This window comes from Triticum dicoccoides, chromosome 1A, assembly GCF_002162155.2.
Source record: "Triticum dicoccoides isolate Atlit2015 ecotype Zavitan chromosome 1A, WEW_v2.0, whole genome shotgun sequence".
Classification (NCBI taxonomy): Eukaryota; Viridiplantae; Streptophyta; class Magnoliopsida; order Poales; family Poaceae; genus Triticum; species Triticum dicoccoides.
In genome coordinates, this window is record NC_041380.1 from 4,650,796 (window position 1) to 4,669,664 (window position 18,869).

Consider the following 18,869-nt stretch of genomic DNA (forward strand, 5'->3'; position numbering starts at 1 on the left):
CGCTGGAATCTCACTAGGTCGGGGGGATTCACGGTTAAATCAATGTATGTTGATGTTATTAATTCCAGCTCGATTCCTACTTCAAAGCATGTGTGGGACGTCAGAGTTCCTTTAAAGATCAAGGTGTTTATGTGGTTTCTACATAAACAGGTGATCTTAACAAAGGATAATCTTATTAAGCGTAATTGGACAGGACCTACTAGGTGTAGTTTCTGTGATCAGGGTGAAACCATTAAACATCTTTTCTTTGACTGCCCACTAGCTAGAATTCTTTGGACGACTATTCAAGTCGCTTTCAATATTACCCCACCAAGGTCGGTTAACATGTTGTTTGGGACATGGCTAACTAGGGTAGAGCCCGGGTTAGCAAAACATATTCGCTTGGGGGTTTGCGCTTTTTTGTGGGCGCTTTGGAATTGCAGAAATGACTTCGTCTTTAACAGATCAACAAATATCCATGTTTTGCAGGTTATCTTCCGAGCAACGGCTCTTATCCGTTCATGGTCGCTACTCACTCCGACGGAGGCCAGGGAGCTTTTGGTTACTGCTGCTATCCGATGGGAGATGGTAGCTCGGGATATATTCAGCCGGTTTGGATGGCGGTCGTGTAACAGGATAGGCAATTAGTTTACCTGTCTATTTTGGAGCCAAACGGCTGTGATGTATAAGTGCTTTGGCTAGCTTGTGTATCTAGCCTTCGGGCTCTGTGTGAGCCTTTTCTTACTTTTCTTGTTGACAACCTTGAGACTTGGAGACTTTGTGAACTATTTTATGCTTAATAAGATGGCCGTATGCATCATGCTGATGCAGAGGCCGGGGAAGCCCCCCTTTTCGAAAAAAAAAGGAAAGCTAGGCACATCTCAGCAAAAACAAGATACTTCTTCCACTCGATCGAGGAGATCTGAAGAAACCCTTCATCATTTCAGGTGAGCTCTAAAGACGCCCTTTTCTTCAGAGCTTGAGCTTGTGTTGCGGCCTGTGTGCGTAAGTAGAATGATTTTGTTCATACAACAACTTTTCAATAGGAATTGGTTTGTTCCTTCACAGCGGATACTTGTTTTTCGTTAAGTACTCCTATGCTATAGAGCAAAAAAAAAACGAAAAAAATACTGGTGTCTCTGGCCCTTACCTTTTTCCGAGGAATGATGGACTTGTGTATATAGCTGATGCTAAAGGAACTAAAAATTGGAATACAAAGGAATTTCATAACTTGCCACTTGGAGAGATAAGTTTTTTTCGCCTCCTGGGGGCTGCCGGCGAGAACTTGCCCTTGGGGGCCAAACCACTTCCACGCGTTGCCTCCCCACGAGCAGCGTTGGACTCCCACAAACGGAGCGGCATTTCGTCGAGCACCTTGACCGCGGCGGCGTCGACGACCTCCAGCCAACGGAGGAGCGCAAGCATCGACAGAGTCCTGGCGGAAGACCGCAAGGACATGAGCACGTCGAGCTCCTGGCGGAAGACGCGGTGGAGGCGCTCGCTGCTCCGCTGCACCTTGACGGCGCCGTGGCGGGAGGAGGTGAGCGACGCCAGGTACACGGTGCTGAACCCGCACGCGCCTGGCCTCGCCGGAGCTTGCTCTTCCTGGAGCCGGTGACGGCGGGCGCCTTCCTGTCCGGGGCGGACACCGGCGTGGCCGGCTTCTTGTCGTCCTGCCCGTGTAGATGTCCGGGTCTGGTACTCCGGGGCGTTGTACATGCTCTCCTCCGTCTGGTGGCCATGCACCACGACGAGGCGCTGTGGGGCACCGACGCAAACGAGTTCCAGCCGGAGCGGTTCGCGGCGGGGGCGCAGGGCGGGTGCCGGCACCGAATGGGGTACCTGCCGTTCGGGTTCGGCGGCCGGATCTGCGTGGGGCACAACCTCACCGGGATGGAGTACTGGGTGGTGGTGGCCATGGTGCTATGACGGTTCGAGCTGGCCGTGGCGCCCGAGTACCGGCGCCTGAGCTGGCCGTGGCCGTGGTACGCTCTACCCCGGCCACGCCGTGCCTGCCGGACCGCGCCCCGTCTAGGCAGAGGAGAGAGGAGAGAGAGATAGAGGAAAGATACGACAGAGGAGAGAGGAGAGAGGACAGAGGAAAGAGACGCCGACAGTGGGCCAAATAAGCAAAAAGAATAGCGCCGGTGCTCCCAGGTGCGCCCCAGGATCTTGGGTTTGGTCCGGGGTCGCCGGCGCTGTTTTTCCTTAAATCCGGCGCAAAACGGTGTCTTGGGGCTGTGACTGGGACCATTTTTTGCCACCGGCGTTTAAAAAGTGGCTTGGAGGTGTCTTGGGGGGCTTAGTGGAGATGCTCTAAGCATGCCTGCAAAGATCTATGTATTGTAGGGGCATCTTTGATTTGTAGTACTATCAAATTTTGGGAATAGGAAAAACACAGAATTAGAAAAATGTAGGAATTTGGATCAATACATGAAAAACAAAGTAATTCTACCAAGAGTTTTGGGTGGATGGAATTTTTTCCTTCAAACTAGAGTGCAAATGAATTCTAATCCTGCGAATGCATCTACAGGTGTAGGGTATTGGTTGAAGCATCCAGGTATCATGTTGGCAACTTCATTACCAGTTCATCTACAGATCTAGCTTAGGTGTCATGGACAACTTAAAAAAGGACCATGCCCCCCTCCCCCCCTTTTTTATGCTATGATTTTTTTTTCTGAAACAATGGCGTCGGTCTAGTTTTGACAGTGTCATGTTTACTTATTCTCCAGCTGAAGAATATGCAAACCTTGTTGCATCTTGGCCTCGCTCTTGCACTGCTTGCAGCACAATACGCCCCTGGAACTGCGGTTCCGGGTTCAGAGTGCCGAAGGCGGTGCGGCGATGTTGACATACCGTACCCATTCGGTATTGATCCGGGCTGCTCGTTCGGAGAAGACTTTGACATCAACTGCACGGTCCAAGATGGCATCAGGAAGCCATTTAAGTACACCTTAGAGGTTCTCAGCATCTCCGTGACTAACAGCACGGCCCGGGTGTTGAATAACATCATGGGGTACTGCTACAACAACTCCACCGCGAACATGGAGGAATTCGGCAATTCCATGGATACCGGCAAAATCAGTCGTTCTCCTTCGTTTCCCTATCGGCTCTCTGACGTCGACAACAAGTTCACGGTCATCGGCTGCAATGCCCTTGCCTCCATGAGCGACGCCGAGAACACAGGCATAGGCACAGGCAGAGGCACAGGCTACCAAGCCCTCGGCATCGCAACATGTCATGGTCTGCCAGACTTAGTGGATGGATCCTGCTCCGGTATCGGGTGCTCCCAGACTGCGATACCCAAGAAGATTCCCTACTACTATACAAGTTTCCTCAAGTCGGTCAACACAAGTCAGATCTGGGAGTTCAACCGGTGCAGCTATGCTGTGTTGATGGAGACAGCTGAGTTCAAATTTAGAGCTTCGTACATAAGAAATACTGAGTTCAATGACACATATCGTGGGCGGGTGCCTCTAGTGGTTGATTGGGCTATAAGAGATGTGAGTTCATGTGATGACACCCAACAGAATACCACAGGTACTTACGCATGTGTAAGCAGCAACAGCAAGTGTGTGAATTCCAGCAACGATCGCGGGTACACATGCAATTGTGTCCATGGGTATGAAGGCAACCCTTATCTTCCACACGGATGCAAAGGTACTGCTCCCACATTCTAAAATTACTTGAAGTTCTAGCTTTGTCTTAAGTCATACTTCTTTCAACTTGACCAAGTTTATACAAAAATATATGAACATTTACAACACCAAAATAGTTTCATTAGATTCGTCATAAATTATATTTTCATACTATATACATTTTGACGTTGTATAAATTTAGCATATTTTTCTATAAACCCGGGCACACTTAAAAGAAGTTTTACTTGGGATGAAAGTGAAACATAGAAACATAGAACTCAAGTAACTAAAAATGGGAGAGTAATTAATTAGCTTTGTATGCAAATCAATCATGTGCACCCTGGATGTACACGCTTAGTCCCTTAATTTTATACATGTACAAAATTATAATATCAGATTTTGCCGATTCACTACAGATGTCAACGAATGCAACCACAGTCCATGTCCTCCGGATGGCATTTGCCACAATTTCGTTGGAGGACACCGGTGTTCTTGCCGAGGTGGGAAAAAATTTGACGCTAAAAGCAATACATGCAACCCAGACACCGGCTTTATAATAGGTAAGACCTGAGGAAACAAGATCACCAGCTAAGCCATTCACTTTCGTTTGCATTTATTTTGGAGCAAAAACTTATGATAGAATTAACTATTGCCCCACATTCTGCTTTGCACCTCAAAAGGGCAGCCCCAGTGCATGTAGCTCCCGCTTGCGCAGGGTCTGGGAAAGGGTCCGACCACTTTGGGTCTATTGTACGCAGCCTTTCCCTACATTTCTGTAAGAGGCTGTTTTCAGGACTTGAACCTGTGACCAAGGCAGCAGCTTTACCACCGCGCCAAGGCTCCCCTTCTCTACTTTGCACCTCCAACTCAAAAAAAATTATTTTATCTCTACTATTAAAGGGGAGTTGGTAGGTTCGCCTCACCTCCTTGCTCGGGTTTTTTTCTCCCCAAGCCCACATCCCCCTTTGGTTTTCTGTTGATTTTCTTGTATTCTTAACCGAGGCCACAAAAAAATAAAAATTAACGTAAATAGAGTAACTTGGAATAATCTAAATCAGATCGGTACTTTCCAGAACCACGTCCCGTATTAACTCAATCAAATCAAATCTTATCAAAATCACAACTAAATCTAAACTTTTCGTGCCTTCCCCTATCCATACCCAAATCAAATTAAATCTTATCAAAACCCGAAATAAATTAAAAATTTCCTTGTCTTCCCCTAAACATACTCAGATCAAATTAAATTTTATCTAAATCTAGAATATGATGGTTGTAAGCTATATATTGGACAAGATTGATGTTGAACCACTAGAATGTGTATGCCCCCATTGTAATGCATGGGCAATTGGCTAGTCTTTAAAAAAATGTTTAGTTCGCACAATCTGGCCGTAACATGTCTAAACATCTGACAGACTTACATGACAAAGAGCAAAATTAAGACTACCTTTATTGCATAAATTGACATTGGCATGTTGATTCAAGACGTATGCATGCCCTCCAAAGCTTTCACACCCCCAGTGTTGACATCATTTCCTGACGTAATCAATCTCTGGTATTTTTTGTCACCATGAACATTGTCATCTCACCGAAGGGAATTAATTCTGAGCGACGAGCAGGAAGGGGGTGGGGATGGCATATTCAGCAAAGCCACTGGTCAGACACCTACTACATATAGGATCCCTTAGATGTGGGGGCTCTTGTGGGGTTTTCTATAGGCCTCCCTACCACAAGAGCTTGGGTAGAGACCATACTGAAGTGGGTCGTTACCCCTTTCCCAATACATGTGTCATCTTATTTATGTGGTATGAAAAATTGACTGGAATTGGCGGTAGGCATTGATCCTTAGGATGGATTAAACAGTGAAAATATGAATTGAAGAAGGCAATATGTACATACTATTGGCTGGTGTGTCATCTATTCGTAAATAGTGAAGTATTTTATCTTGAAAAATAATACAATGCTACAAGACTTTTTGGAGATATGTTTATGGCAATGACAAAAAAAGGAATCCTATATTCTTGCAAAGTTCATCCCCACTACAAGAAATTATCTCAATATGTTAACCCGATAGTCTGACTTGAGATGTTTTTTCATTAGAAAACTTAATTTAAATTATTCAAAATTCCTCGATGTTGGGGAACGTAGTAATTTAAAAAAAATTCCTACGCACACGCAAGATCATGGTGATGCATAGCAACGAGGGAAGAGTGTGATCTACGTACCCTTGTAGACCGACAGCAGAAGCGTTAGCACAATGCGGTTGATGTAGTCGTACGTCTTCACGGCTCGACCGATCAAGCACCGAAACTATGGCACCTCCGAGTTTTAGCACACGTTCAGCTCGATGACGATCCCCGGACTCCGATCCAGCAAAGTGTCGGGGAAGAGTTCCGTCAGCACGACGGCGTGGTGACGATCTTGATGTTCTACCGTCGCAGGGCTTCGCCTAAGCACCGCTACAATATTATCGAGGATTATGGTGGAAGGGGGCACCGCACACGGCTAAGAATATGATCACGTGGATCAACTTGTATGTCTAGGGGTGCCCCCTGCCCCCGTATATAAAGGATCAAGGGGAGGAGGCCGGCCGGCCCCTATGGCGCGCCAAGGAGGAGTTCTCCTCCTAGTAGGAGTAGGACTCCTACTAGGAGGGGGAAAGAAGTGGGGAGGAAGAAGGAAAGGGGCCCCCCCCTCTCCTAGTCCAATTCGGACCAGGGGGGAGGAGGCGCGCGGCCCACCTTTGGCTGCCCCCCTCTCTCTCTCTCTCCACTAAGGCCCATATGGCCCATTACTTCTCCCGGGGGGGTTCCGGTAACCCTCCGGCTCTCCGGTTTTCTCCGAAATCACCCGGAACACTTCCGGTGTTTGAATATAGATGTCCAATATATCAATCTTTATGTCTCGACCATTTCGAGACTCCTCGTCATGTCCGTGATCACATCCGGGACTCCGAACTAACTTCGGTACATCAAAACACTAGTAGAAAACAGGGCTTTGGTCCAGGCCGGGTCAGCCCATTAGTCCCGGTTCAGTCCAGAACCGGGACCAATGGGGGCATTGGTCCCGGTTCGTGAGCTCAGGGGGCCGGCCGGGCCACGTGGGCCATTGGTCCCGGTTCATCTGGACCTTTTGGTCCCGGTTGGTGGGATGAACCGGGACCAATGGGCCTTGCTCCTGGCCCACAACAATTGGTCCCGGTTCGTGCCTCAAACCGGGACTAAAGATTAGACCTTTAGTCCCGGTTTGAGGCACGAACCGGGACTAATGTGATTGAGACCTTTAGTCCCGGTTCGTGCCACGAACCGGTACTAAAGGTCCCATTTTCAAACTCTACCCCCCCCCCCTCCCCGTGGATCGCCTTTTCAGTTTTTAAAAAAATAAAAGAAAATGATGGAAATGTCAAAAAGATAAAAGAAAATAAGTTTCCCATGTGATATGTGGTCTAGTTGTTGGGAAAATTTACAAATGTGAATTTTGACTTTATTTGCAAAATCTCTCTGAAATTTGTAAAAATGGGCATAACTTTTGCATACTAACTCGGATGAAAAAGTTTTTTATATGAAAAATCATCTACTCGAAAAGTTACATCCGAATTTAACTGGGGAACCCCGTTAAACATTTTTCAAATCCTCAAAAACCTAATAGAAAAAAGTTACGGGGCTTTTAAGATCTAGAGTGAAAAAATCGAAAAAAATTCAAACAGTGGGCAAACTGTGGTCAAACAATGGTCAAACTAATTATTCTAGAATATTAGTGTTACTAAATAATTATTTCTGTTATTTCAATTTTGGTCAAATATGGTCAAACTGTGGTCAAACAATGGTCAAACTAATTATTCAAGAAATATTAGTGTTACTAAATAATTATTGTTTTTTAAAAGAATAGTTTCAAAATAAAACTATGAAATGTGTCACTTCATGCTCAAGCAAAATTCCTGAAGGTTAATAGGATTGACATCTTAGTATTGTCAGGAAAACAACAAGTGCAAACTTGGAGCGAGGGAGAATAGAACCCGGAAGTTAAGCGTGCTCAGGCTGGGGGAGTGGGAGGATGGATGACCGTTCGGGAAGTTAGATGATTTGGAATGATGAGGAGTGATTAGAGGATAAATTGAGAAGTGATGAGGGGTGGTGATTACAGACTAGAGGTTAAAATAATTCAGAAATTTGAAAATAAAAAAAAATCAATTTTTTTTTAAAAAAAAACCATAAAATTTCCTTTAGTCCCGGTTGGTGTTACCAACCGGGACTAAAGGTGGAGCTCCACGTGGCCGCGCCCTTTAGTCCCGGTTCTGGATTGAACCGGGACTAAAGGGATAGGCATTAGTACCGACCCTTTAGTCCCAGTTCCAGAACCGGGACTAAAGGCCCTTATGAACCGGGACTGAAGGCCCTTTTTCTACTAGTGAAACTCATAAACTCATAATATAACTGTTATCGAAACCTTAAGCATGCGGACCCTACGGGTTCGAGAACAATATAGACATGACCGAGACACGTCTCCGGTCAATAACCAATAGCGGAACCTGGATGCTCATATTGGCTCCTACATATTCTACGAAGATCTTTATCGGTCAGACCGCATAACAACATACGTTGTTCCCTTTGTCATCGGTGTGTTACTTGCCCGAGATTCGATCGTCGGTATCCTATACCTAGTTCAATCTCGTTACCGGCAAGTCTCTTTACTCGTTCCGTAATACATCATCCCGCAACTAACTCATTAGTTGCAATGCTTGCAAGGCTTCAGTGATGTGCATTACCGAGAGGGCCCAGAGATACCTCTCCGACAATCGGAGTGACAAATCCTAATCTCGAAATACGCCAACCCAACATGTACCTTTGGAGACACCTGTAGAGCTCCTTTATAATCACCCAGTTACGTTGTGACGTTTGGTAGCACACAAAGTGTTCCTCCGGCAAACGGGAGTTGCATAATCTCATAGTCATAGGAACATGTAAAGTCATGAAGAAAGCAATAGCAACATACTAAACGATCGGGTGCTAAGCTAATCGAATGGGTCATGTCAATCAGATCATTCAACTAATGATGTGATCCCGTTAATCAAATAACAACTCTTTGTCCATGGTTAGGAAACAGAACCATCTTTGATTAACGAGCTAGTCAAGTAGAGGCATACTAGTGACACTTTGTTTGCCTATGTATTCACACATGTATTATGTTTCTGGTTAATACAATTCTAGCATGAATAATAAACTTTTATCATGATATAAGGAAATAAATAATAACTTTATTATTGCCTCTAGGGTATATTTCCTTCAGTCTCCCACTTGCACTAGAGTCAATAATCTAGATTACACAGTAATGATTCTAACACCCATGGAGCCTTGGTGCTGATCATGTTTTGCTCGTGGAAGAGGCTTAGTCAACGGGTCTGCAACATTCAGATCCGTATGTATCTTGCAAATCTCTATGTCTCCCACCTGGACTAGATCCCGAATGGAATTGAAGCGTCTCTTGATGTGCTTGGTTCTCTTGTGAAATCTGGATTCCTTTGCCAAGGCAATTGCACCAGTATTGTCACAAAAGATTTTCATTAGACCCGATGCACTAGGTATGACACCTAGATCGGATATGAACTCCTTCATCCAGACTCCTTCATTCGCTGCTTCCGAAGCAGCTATGTATTCCGCTTCACACGTAGATCCCGCCACGACGCTCTGTTTAGAACTGCACCAACTGACAGCTCCACCGTTTAATGTAAACACGTATCCGGTTTGCGATTTAGAATCGTCCGGATCAGTGTCAAAGCTTCCATCCACGTAACCGTTTACGATGAGCTCTTTGTCACCTCCATATACGAGAAACATATCCTTAGTCATTTTCAGGTACTTCGGGATGTTCTTGACCGCTATCCAGTGATCCACTCCTGGATTACTTTGGTACCTCCCTGCTAGACTTATAGCAAGACACACATCAGGTCTAGTACACAGCATTGCATACATGATAGAGTCTATGGCTGAAGCATAGGGAACATCTTTCATTTTCTCTCTATCTTCTGCAGTGGTCGGGCATTGAGTCTGACTCAACTTCACACCTTGTAACACAGGCAAGAACCCTTTCTTTGCTTGATCCATTTTGAACTTCTTCAAAACTTTGTCAAGGTATGTGCTTTGTGAAAGTCCAATTAAGCATCTTAATCTATCTCTACAGATCTTAATGCCTAATATGTAAGCAGCTTCACCGAGGTCTTTCATTGAAAAACTCTTATTCAAGTATCCCTTTATGCTATCCAGAAATTCTATATCATTTCCAATCAGTAATATGTCATCCACGTATAATATCAGAAATGCTACAGAACTCCCACTCACTTTCTTGTAAATACAGACTTCTCCGAAAGTCTGTATAAAACCAAATACTTTGATCACACTATCAAAGCGTTTATTCCAACTCTGAGAGGCTTGCACCAGTCCATAAATGGATCGCTGGAGCTTGCACACTTTGTTAGCTCCCTTTGGATCGACAAAACCTTCTGGTTGCATCATATACAACTCTTCTTCCAGAAATCCATTCAGGAATGTAGTTTTGACATCCATCTGCCAAATTTCATAATCATAAAATGCGGCAATTGCTAACATGATTTGGACAGATTTAAGCATCGCTACGGGTGAGAAGGTCTCATCGTAGTCAATCCCTTGAACTTGCCGAAACCCTTTTGCGACAAGTCGAGCTTTGTAGACAGTAATATTACCGTCGGCGTCAGTCTTCTTCTTAAAGATCCATTTATTCTCAATTGCTTGCCGATCATTGGGCAAGTCAACCAAAGTCCACACTTTGTTCTCATACATGGATCCCATCTCAGATTTCATGGCTTCAAGCCATTTTGCGGAATCTGGGCTCACCATCGCTTCTTCATAGTTCGTAGGTTCATCATGATCTAGCAGCATGACTTCTAGAACAGGATTACCGTACCACTCTGGCGCGGATCTCACTCTGGTTGATCTACGAGGTTCAGTAGTATCTTGTCCTGAAGTTTCATGATCATTATCATTAGCTTCCTCACTAATTGGTGTAGGTGTCACAGAAACAGTTTTCTGTGATGCACTACTTTCCAATAAGGGAGCAGGTACAGTTACCTCGTCAAGTTCTACTTTCCTCCCACTCACTTCTTTCGAGAGAAACTCTTTCTCCAGAAAGTTTCCGAACTTAGCAACAAAAGTCTTGCCTTCAAATCTGTGATAGAAGGTGTATCCAACAGTCTCCTTTGGATATCCTATGAAGACACATTTCTCCGATTTGGGTTCGAGCTTATCAGGTTGAAGCTCTTTCACATAAGCATCGCAGCCCCAAACTTTTAGAAACGACAACTTTGGTTTCTTGCCAAACCATAGTTCATAAAGCGTCGTCTCAACGGATTTTGATGGTGCCCTATTTAATGTGAATGCGGCCGTCTCCAAAGCATAACCCCAAAACGATAGCAGTAAATCAGTAAGAGACATCATAGATCGTACCATATCTAGTAAAGTACGATTACGACGTTCGGACACACCATTACGCTGTGGTGTTCCGGGTGGCGTGAGTTGCGAAACTATTTCGCATTGTTTCAAATGTACACCAAACTCATAACTCAAATATTCTCCTCCATGATCAGATCGTAGAAACTTTATTTTCTTGTTACGATGATTTTCAACTTCACTCTGAAATTCTTTGAACTTTTCAAACGTTTCAGACTTATGTTTCATTAAGTAGATATACCCATATCTGCTTAAGTCATCTGTGAAGGTGAGAAAATAACGATATCCGCCACGAGCCTCAATATTCATCGGACCACATACATCTGTATGTATGCTTTCCAACAAATCTGTTGCTCTCTCCATAGTACCAGAGAACGGCGCTTTAGTCATCTTGCCCATGAGGCACGGTTCGCAAGTACCAAGTGATTCATAATCAAGTGGTTCCAAAAGTCCATCAGTATGGAGTTTCTTCATGCGCTTTACACCGATATGACCTAAACGGCAGTGCTACAAATAAGTTGCACTATCATTATCAACTCTGCATCTTTTGGCTTCAACATTATGAATATGTGTGTTACTACTATCGAGATTCAATAAGAATAGACCACTCTTCAAGGGTGCATGACCATAAAAGATATTACTCATATAAATAGAACAACCATTATTATCTGATTTAAATGAATAACCGTCTCGCATCAAACAAGATCCAGATATAATGTTCATGCTTAACGCTGGCACCAAATAACAATTATTTAGGTCTAATATTAATCCCGAAGGTAGATGTAGAGGTAGCGTGCCGACCGCGATCACATCGACTTTGGAACCATTTCCCACACGCATCGTCACCTCGTCCTTAGCCAATCTTCGCTTAATCCATAGTCCCTGTTTCGAGTTGCAAATATTAGCAACAGAACCAGTATCAAATACCCAGGTGCTACTGCGAGCATTAGTAAGGTACACATTAATAACATGTATATCACATATACCTTTGTTCACCTTGCCATCCTTCTTATCCGCCAAATACTTGGGGCAGTTCCGCTTCCAGTGACCAGTCTGCTTGCAGTAGAAGCACTCAGTTTCAGGCTTAGGTCCAGACTTGGGTTTCTTCTCTCGAGCAGCAACTTGCTTGCTGTTCTTCTTGAAGTTCCCCTTCTTCTTCCCTTTGCCCTTTTTCTTGAAACTAGTGGTCTTGTTGACCATCAACACTTGATGCTCCTTCTTGATTTCTACCTCCGCAGCTTTCAGCATTGCGAAGAGCTCGGGAATAGTCCTATTCATCCCTTGCATATTATAGTTCATCACAAAGCTCTTGTAGCTTGGTGGAAGTGATTGGAGAATTCTGTCAATGACGCTATCATCCGGAAGATTAACTCCCAGTTGAATCAAGTGATTACAATACCCAGACATCTTGAGTATATGTTCACTGAAAGAACTGTTCTCCTCCATCTTGCAGCTATAGAACTTATTGGAGACTTCATATCTCTCAATCCGGGCATTTGCTTGAAATATTAACTTCAACTCCTGGAACATCTCATATGCTCCATGATGTTCAAAATGTCGTTGAAGTCCCGGTTCTAAGCCGTAAAGCATGGCACACTGAACTATCGAGTAGTCATCAGCTTTGCTCTGCCAGACGTTCACAACATCTGGTGTTGCTCCAGCAGCAGGCCTGGCACCTAGCGGTGCTTCCAGGACGTAATTCTTCTGTGCAGCAATGAGGATAATCCTCAAGTTACGGACCCAGTCCGTGTAATTGCTACCATCATCTTTCAACTTTGCTTTCTCAAGGAACGCATTAAAATTCAACGGAACAACAACACGGGCCATCTATCTACAATCAAACATACATAAGCAAGATACTATCAGGTACTAAGTTCATGATAAATTTAGGTTCAATTAATCATATTACTTAAAGAACTCCCACTTAGATAGACATCCCTCTAATCCTCTAAGTGATTACGTGATCCAAGTCAACTAAACCATGTCTGATCATCACGTGAGATGGAGTAGTTTCATTGGTGAACATCACTATGTTGATCATATCTACTATATGATTCACGCTCGACCTTTCGGTCTCCGTGTTCCGAGGCCATATCTGTATATGCTTGGCTCGTCAAGTATAACCTGAGTATTCCGCGTGTGCAACTGTTTTGCACCCATTGTATTTGAACGTAGAGCCTATCACACCCGATCATCACGTGGTGTCTCAGCACGAAGAACTTTCGCAATGGTGCATACTCAGGGAGAACACTTCTTGATAATTTAGTGAGAGATCATCTTATAATGCTACCGTCAATCAAAGCAAGATAAGATGCATAAAAGATAAACATCACATGCAATCAATATAAGTGATATGATATGGCCATCATCATCTTGTGCTTGTGATCTCCATCTCCGAAGCACCGTCATGATCACCATCGTCACCGGCGCGACACCTTGATCTCCATCGTAGCATCGTTGTCGTCTCGCGAATCTTATGCTTCCACGACTATCGCTACCGCTTAGTGATAAAGTAAAGCATTACAGCGCGATTGCATTGCATACAATAAAGCGACAACCCTAGGCTCCTGCCAGTTGCCGATAACTCGGTTACAAAACATGATCATCTCATACAATAAAATTTAGCATCATGTCTTGACCATATCACATCACAACATGCCCTGCAAAAACAAGTTAGACGTCCTTTACTTTGTTGTTGCATGTTTTACGTGGCTGCTACGGGCTTAAGCAAGAACCAATCTTACCTACGCATCAAAACCACAATGATAGTTTGTCAAGTTGGTGCTATTTTAACCTTCACAAGGACCGGGCGTAGCCACACTCGGTTCAACTAAAGTTGGAGAAACTGTCACCCGCAAGCCACCTATGTGCAAAGCACGTCGGGAGAACCGGTCTCGCGTAAGCGTACGCGTAATGTCGGTCCGGGCCGCTTCGTCCAATAATACCGCCGAACCAAAGTATGACATGCTGGTAAGCAGTATGACTTATATCGCCCACAACTCACTTGTGTTCTACTCGTGCATATAACATCAACATATAAAACCTAGGCTCGGATGCCACTGTTGGGGAACGTAGTAATTTCAAAAAAAATCCTACGCACACGCAAGATCATGGTGATGCATAGCAACAAGAGGGGAGAGTGTGATCTACGTACCCTTGTAGATCGACAACGGAAGCGTTAACTTGGTTGATGTAGTCGTACGTCTTCACGGCCCGACCGATCAAGCACCGAAACTACGGCACCTCCGAGTTCTAGCACACGTTCAGCTCGATAACGATCCCCGAACTCCGATCCAGCAAAGTCTCGGGGAAGAGTTCCGTCAGCATGACGGCGTGGTGACGATCTTGATGTACTACTGTTGCAGGGCTTTGCCTAAGCACCGCTACAATATTATCGAGGACTATCGTGGAAGGGAGCACCGCACACGGCTAAGAATATGATCACCTGGATCAACTTGTGTCTATGGGGTGCCTCTTGCCTCCGTATATAAAGGATCCAAGGGGGGGTGCGGCCGGCCCTAGTAGGAGGCGCGCAGGAGGAGTCCTACTCGTACCGGGAGTAGGACTCCCCTCCCTTTCCTTGTCCAAGTAGGAGAGGGGGAAGGAAGGGAGAGAGGAGAGGGGGGCGCCGCCCCTCCCTCCTTGTCCAATTCAGGCTAGGGGGAGAGGGGGCGCGCGGCCTGCCCTGGCAGCCCCTCCTCTTCTCCACTTTAGGCCCATGAGGCCCATTAACCCCCCGGTGCTCCGGTTTTATCCGAAACTTCCCCGGAACACTTCCGGCGTCCGGATATTGCCGTCCAATATATCAATCTTTATGTCTTGACCATTTCGAGACTCCTCGTCATGTCCGTGATCACATCCAGGACTCCGAACTAACTTCGGTACATCAAAACTCATAAACTCATAATATAACTGTCATCGAAACCTTAAGCGTGCGGATCCTACGTGTTCGAGAACAATGTAGACATGACTGAGACACGTCTCCGGTCAATAACCAATAGCGGAACCTGGATGCTCATATTGGCTCCTACATATTCTACGAAGATCTTTATCGGTCAGACCGCATAACAACATACGTTGTTCCCTTTGTCATCGGCATGTTACTTGCCCGAGATTCGATCGTCGGTATCTCAACTACCTAGTTCAATCTCGTTACCGGCAAGTCTCTTTACTCGTTTCGTAATACATCATCTTGCAACTAACTCATTAGTTGTAATGCTTGCAAGGCTTATGTGATGTGCATTACCGAGAGGGCCCAGAGATACCTCTCCGACAATCGGAGTGACAAATCCTAATCTCGAAATACGCCAACCCAACATTCACCTTTGGAGACACCTGTAGAGCTCCTTTATAATCACCCAGTTACGTTGTGACGTTTGGTAGCACACAAAGTGTTCCTCCGGCAAACGGGAGTTGCATAATCTCATAGTCATAGGAACATGTATAAGTCATGAAGAAAGCAATAGCAACATAATAAACGATCGGGTGCTAAGCTAATGGAATGGGTCATGTCAATCACATCATTCTCCTAATGATGTGATCCCGTTAATCAAATAACAACTCTTTTTCTATGGTTAGGAAACATAACCATCTTTGATTAACGAGCTAGTCAAGTAGAGGCATACTAGTGACACTCTGTTTGTCTATGTATTCACACATGTATTATGTTTCCGGTTAATACAATTCTAGCATGAATAATAAACATTTATCATGAAATAAGGAAATAAATAATAACTTTATTATTGCCTCTAGGGCATATTTCCTTCACTCGAACCATTGAGTTACTAATTAACAAAATAAATGTTAGGGTGCATCATATTTCATAGCTACATGTCTCTTAGTGGTTTTGCAGCAATGAATGGAGAATCATCTAGTATCAAGTATGTTTTATTGTCCCTCCATCTCACTCTAACAAATATTTGTCTCATATGATATTATTATGTAGGAGTTACAATGGGATTATTTGGCTTAGTAGCTATCATCATGGCTACTATTTTCTCAAGACAAATGATAAGTCAAAAAAGGAAACTAAGTAAAGTAAAGCAGGAGTATTTTTGCCAGCATGGGGGCTTGATTTTGTTGGATAGGATGAGATCAGAGAAAGGTCTTGCTTTCACGGTATTTTCAGAAGCTGAACTTGTGCATGCTACTAACAACTTTGACAGTAGTAGAATACTTGGAAGAGGGGGCCATGGAACAGTTTATAAAGGGATAGTGAAGGACAACATGCAAGTTGCCATTAAAAGATGTGCACTAGTTGACGAAAGGCAGAAGAAAGAATTCGGACAAGAGATCCTCATTTTGTCCCAAATCAATCACAAGAATATAGTGAAACTCTTGGGTTGTTGCCTTGAGGTTGAAATTCCAATTCTAGTCTATGAGTTTGTCCTAAATGGCACACTATTCGAGCTTATCCATGGCGAGAAGCACAAATTGAAAATCTCCTTCGACACTCTCTTAAGAATTGCTCATGAAGCGGCTGAAGGACTCAACTTCCTACATTCCTATGCGTCTCCCCCGATAATTCATGGTGATGTGAAAAGTTCCAACATCCTGATTGATGATAACTATATGGCCAAAGTGTCAGACTTCGGAACCTCCATATTAGCTCCATCTGATAAAAAGCAGTTTGTCACAATGGTTCAAGGTACTTGTGGTTACCTTGATCCTGAATATATGCAAACATGCCAATTGACAGATAAAAGCGATGTGTATAGCTTCGGAGTTGTCCTTTTAGAGATTCTCACGGGCCAAATGCCACTGAAGCTCGACGGCTCTGAGAAACCAAGAAGCTTGGCAGTGATTTTTCTGTCTGCAATGAAGGAGAATAATCTAGATGATGTATTGGTGAGCCATGTGAAGGGCCAAGAGAGCATGGAGTTGCTAACAGGACTTGCAGAGCTGGCTAAGAAATGCCTAGATATGTGTGGCGACAACAGGCCATCCATGAAAGAGGTCGCCGATGAGCTCAATAGATTGAGGAAACTTTCATTGCATCCTTGGATACGAATCAACATGGAGATGGATGTAGAAAGCCTTCTTGGTGGAGAATCAATTTGTGGCCATGAAATAGAATTAAGTGGGTATACTACAGGAGAAAATAAGAACCAAACCATAAACCCAATAAGTTCTTATTTGCGTGCTTGAAATGTTTGAAAGCATTCTCTTCTAGAAATTTTCTCTCGGCATCTCAAACAAGGATTAAGCTTGTTACCATGGGCACTTTATTTTCTGGTTAGCACTGTTGCATCCATGTGTATTTAATTCATTTGTGTGTACCCATTGTAAGAGCATGGCTAATAGTATAGTCAGTTGTTGGCTATATGATGTTGACAGGTCATATAAAGCTATAATTTGTAATCGCTCATATAATAAGGTTGACTATAAGACTAGTACATTCCTTTTCATCTTTTCTCTTTCCCTTTCTTCAAATTTATTGTATTTGCCTAGAAACACGTGTAAAGATAGGTTGTTGCATGATAGCACACTCCCTTTTTTTCATGTCTCTCTACTACATAGGAAAAACACTATGTAAGCTGGCTATAAGAGTAAGGATAATAATAGAGTCAATTGATGACTATACCTCATTGTCATGCCGTCTAGAGCCAATCTAAGAGCGAAAATGACAAATGGAGGCCGAGCTCCATGGAGGCCTTAATTTGAAAACTTCAAAATTCAAACATTATAGTTTCAAAAAATACACCTGGGGCGGCCAGTGGGGCCCTATTTTTTTGCGGAAATTAATTTTTCGAGACCAAAAAATAATAATAATAAATAGATCACAAAGTTTCATGAAAGGATGGAGTCAGAACCACCTAAGGCGGCCAGTGGAGGGCCTATGGGCCCCCCACGGCATGTTGGGGTGGCCCAGCTGGGAACACATTGGCCCCACAGTTATCGCCTCCACTGTGTCTCGGTATCTAAAAGTTAAAACATGCATTTTTTTAATGTCTATTATGTATTTAAAAAATGTTCAACGTGTATCAGAAAAAATCGATGCGTATACAAATTTTTTAAAATGGGTATTAAAAAATAACATGTATTTCAACAAAAATGTTCAGCTGCGCGTACGGGTAGAACGAGTCGGCGACATCGTCCTTGGGCTCCGATGGCGGCTGTGGCACAGCAAGGCGCGGGAGGCAGGACCTAACCAAGCTAGGGTGCTAGCGACATGCTTTGCTCTCTCCTGTGTGTGCGCGTGCGTGCGTGCGCGTGCATGCGTGCGCGTGCGTGCGTGCGTGTGTGTGTGGACTGACTGACCCAGGGTGACTGGTTCGGGTTCCGGTGAGGCCGTGACTAGAGTTGAAAGGGCAGAAGGCCTGAAATATTAAGTTGGGCCAGGCCCAGGGTGGAGAAAAACGTGGGATGTGTCTGCCTGTCTGGGCTTTTTCGGTTTTGTACGGTTTAACCAAATTATTTTGGTTTAAAACCAAAAAAACAAAATGAAATGGTTTGCCGTTTTCAAAACTGGAACGATAACAAGAACCTGAAAAAACAGAAATTTCGGCCTGCCAATTACGCGACATTCACATGCATCCATGTCTCTGTCAGGTTTTGTCTGCACTGTAGCAACTTGAAGTACTTTAGCAAGCCATACAATAGAGCACGCTGTTTTTCTTGTTCTATTTTTCAAAAGTATTTTTGAGAAAATATAATTAATTTAAAGTGTGAATAATTGTTTTTCAAACATAAACATTTTTAAAAAAACACAAGAAATGTTTTAGTTTTCATAAAATAATAAACACGAACATTTTAGAAAATTGTGAACATTTTTCAA

At 44.0% G+C, this 18,869-nt stretch overlaps 1 protein-coding gene across 1 annotated transcript; it reads left to right on the forward strand.

The window, feature by feature from the left end:
* The first annotated feature begins 2,705 nt into the window (after nucleotides 1–2,705).
* On the forward strand, nucleotides 2,706–17,239 carry LOC119295625 (putative wall-associated receptor kinase-like 16). Its single transcript, XM_037574067.1, has 3 exons — nucleotides 2,706–3,639; nucleotides 4,034–4,177; nucleotides 16,038–17,239. Exons 1-3 carry the CDS (start codon nucleotides 2,721–2,723, stop codon nucleotides 17,237–17,239), a joined length of 2,265 nt encoding a protein of 754 aa, XP_037429964.1. The 5' UTR covers nucleotides 2,706–2,720.
* The last annotated feature ends 1,630 nt before the right edge of the window (nucleotides 17,240–18,869 follow it).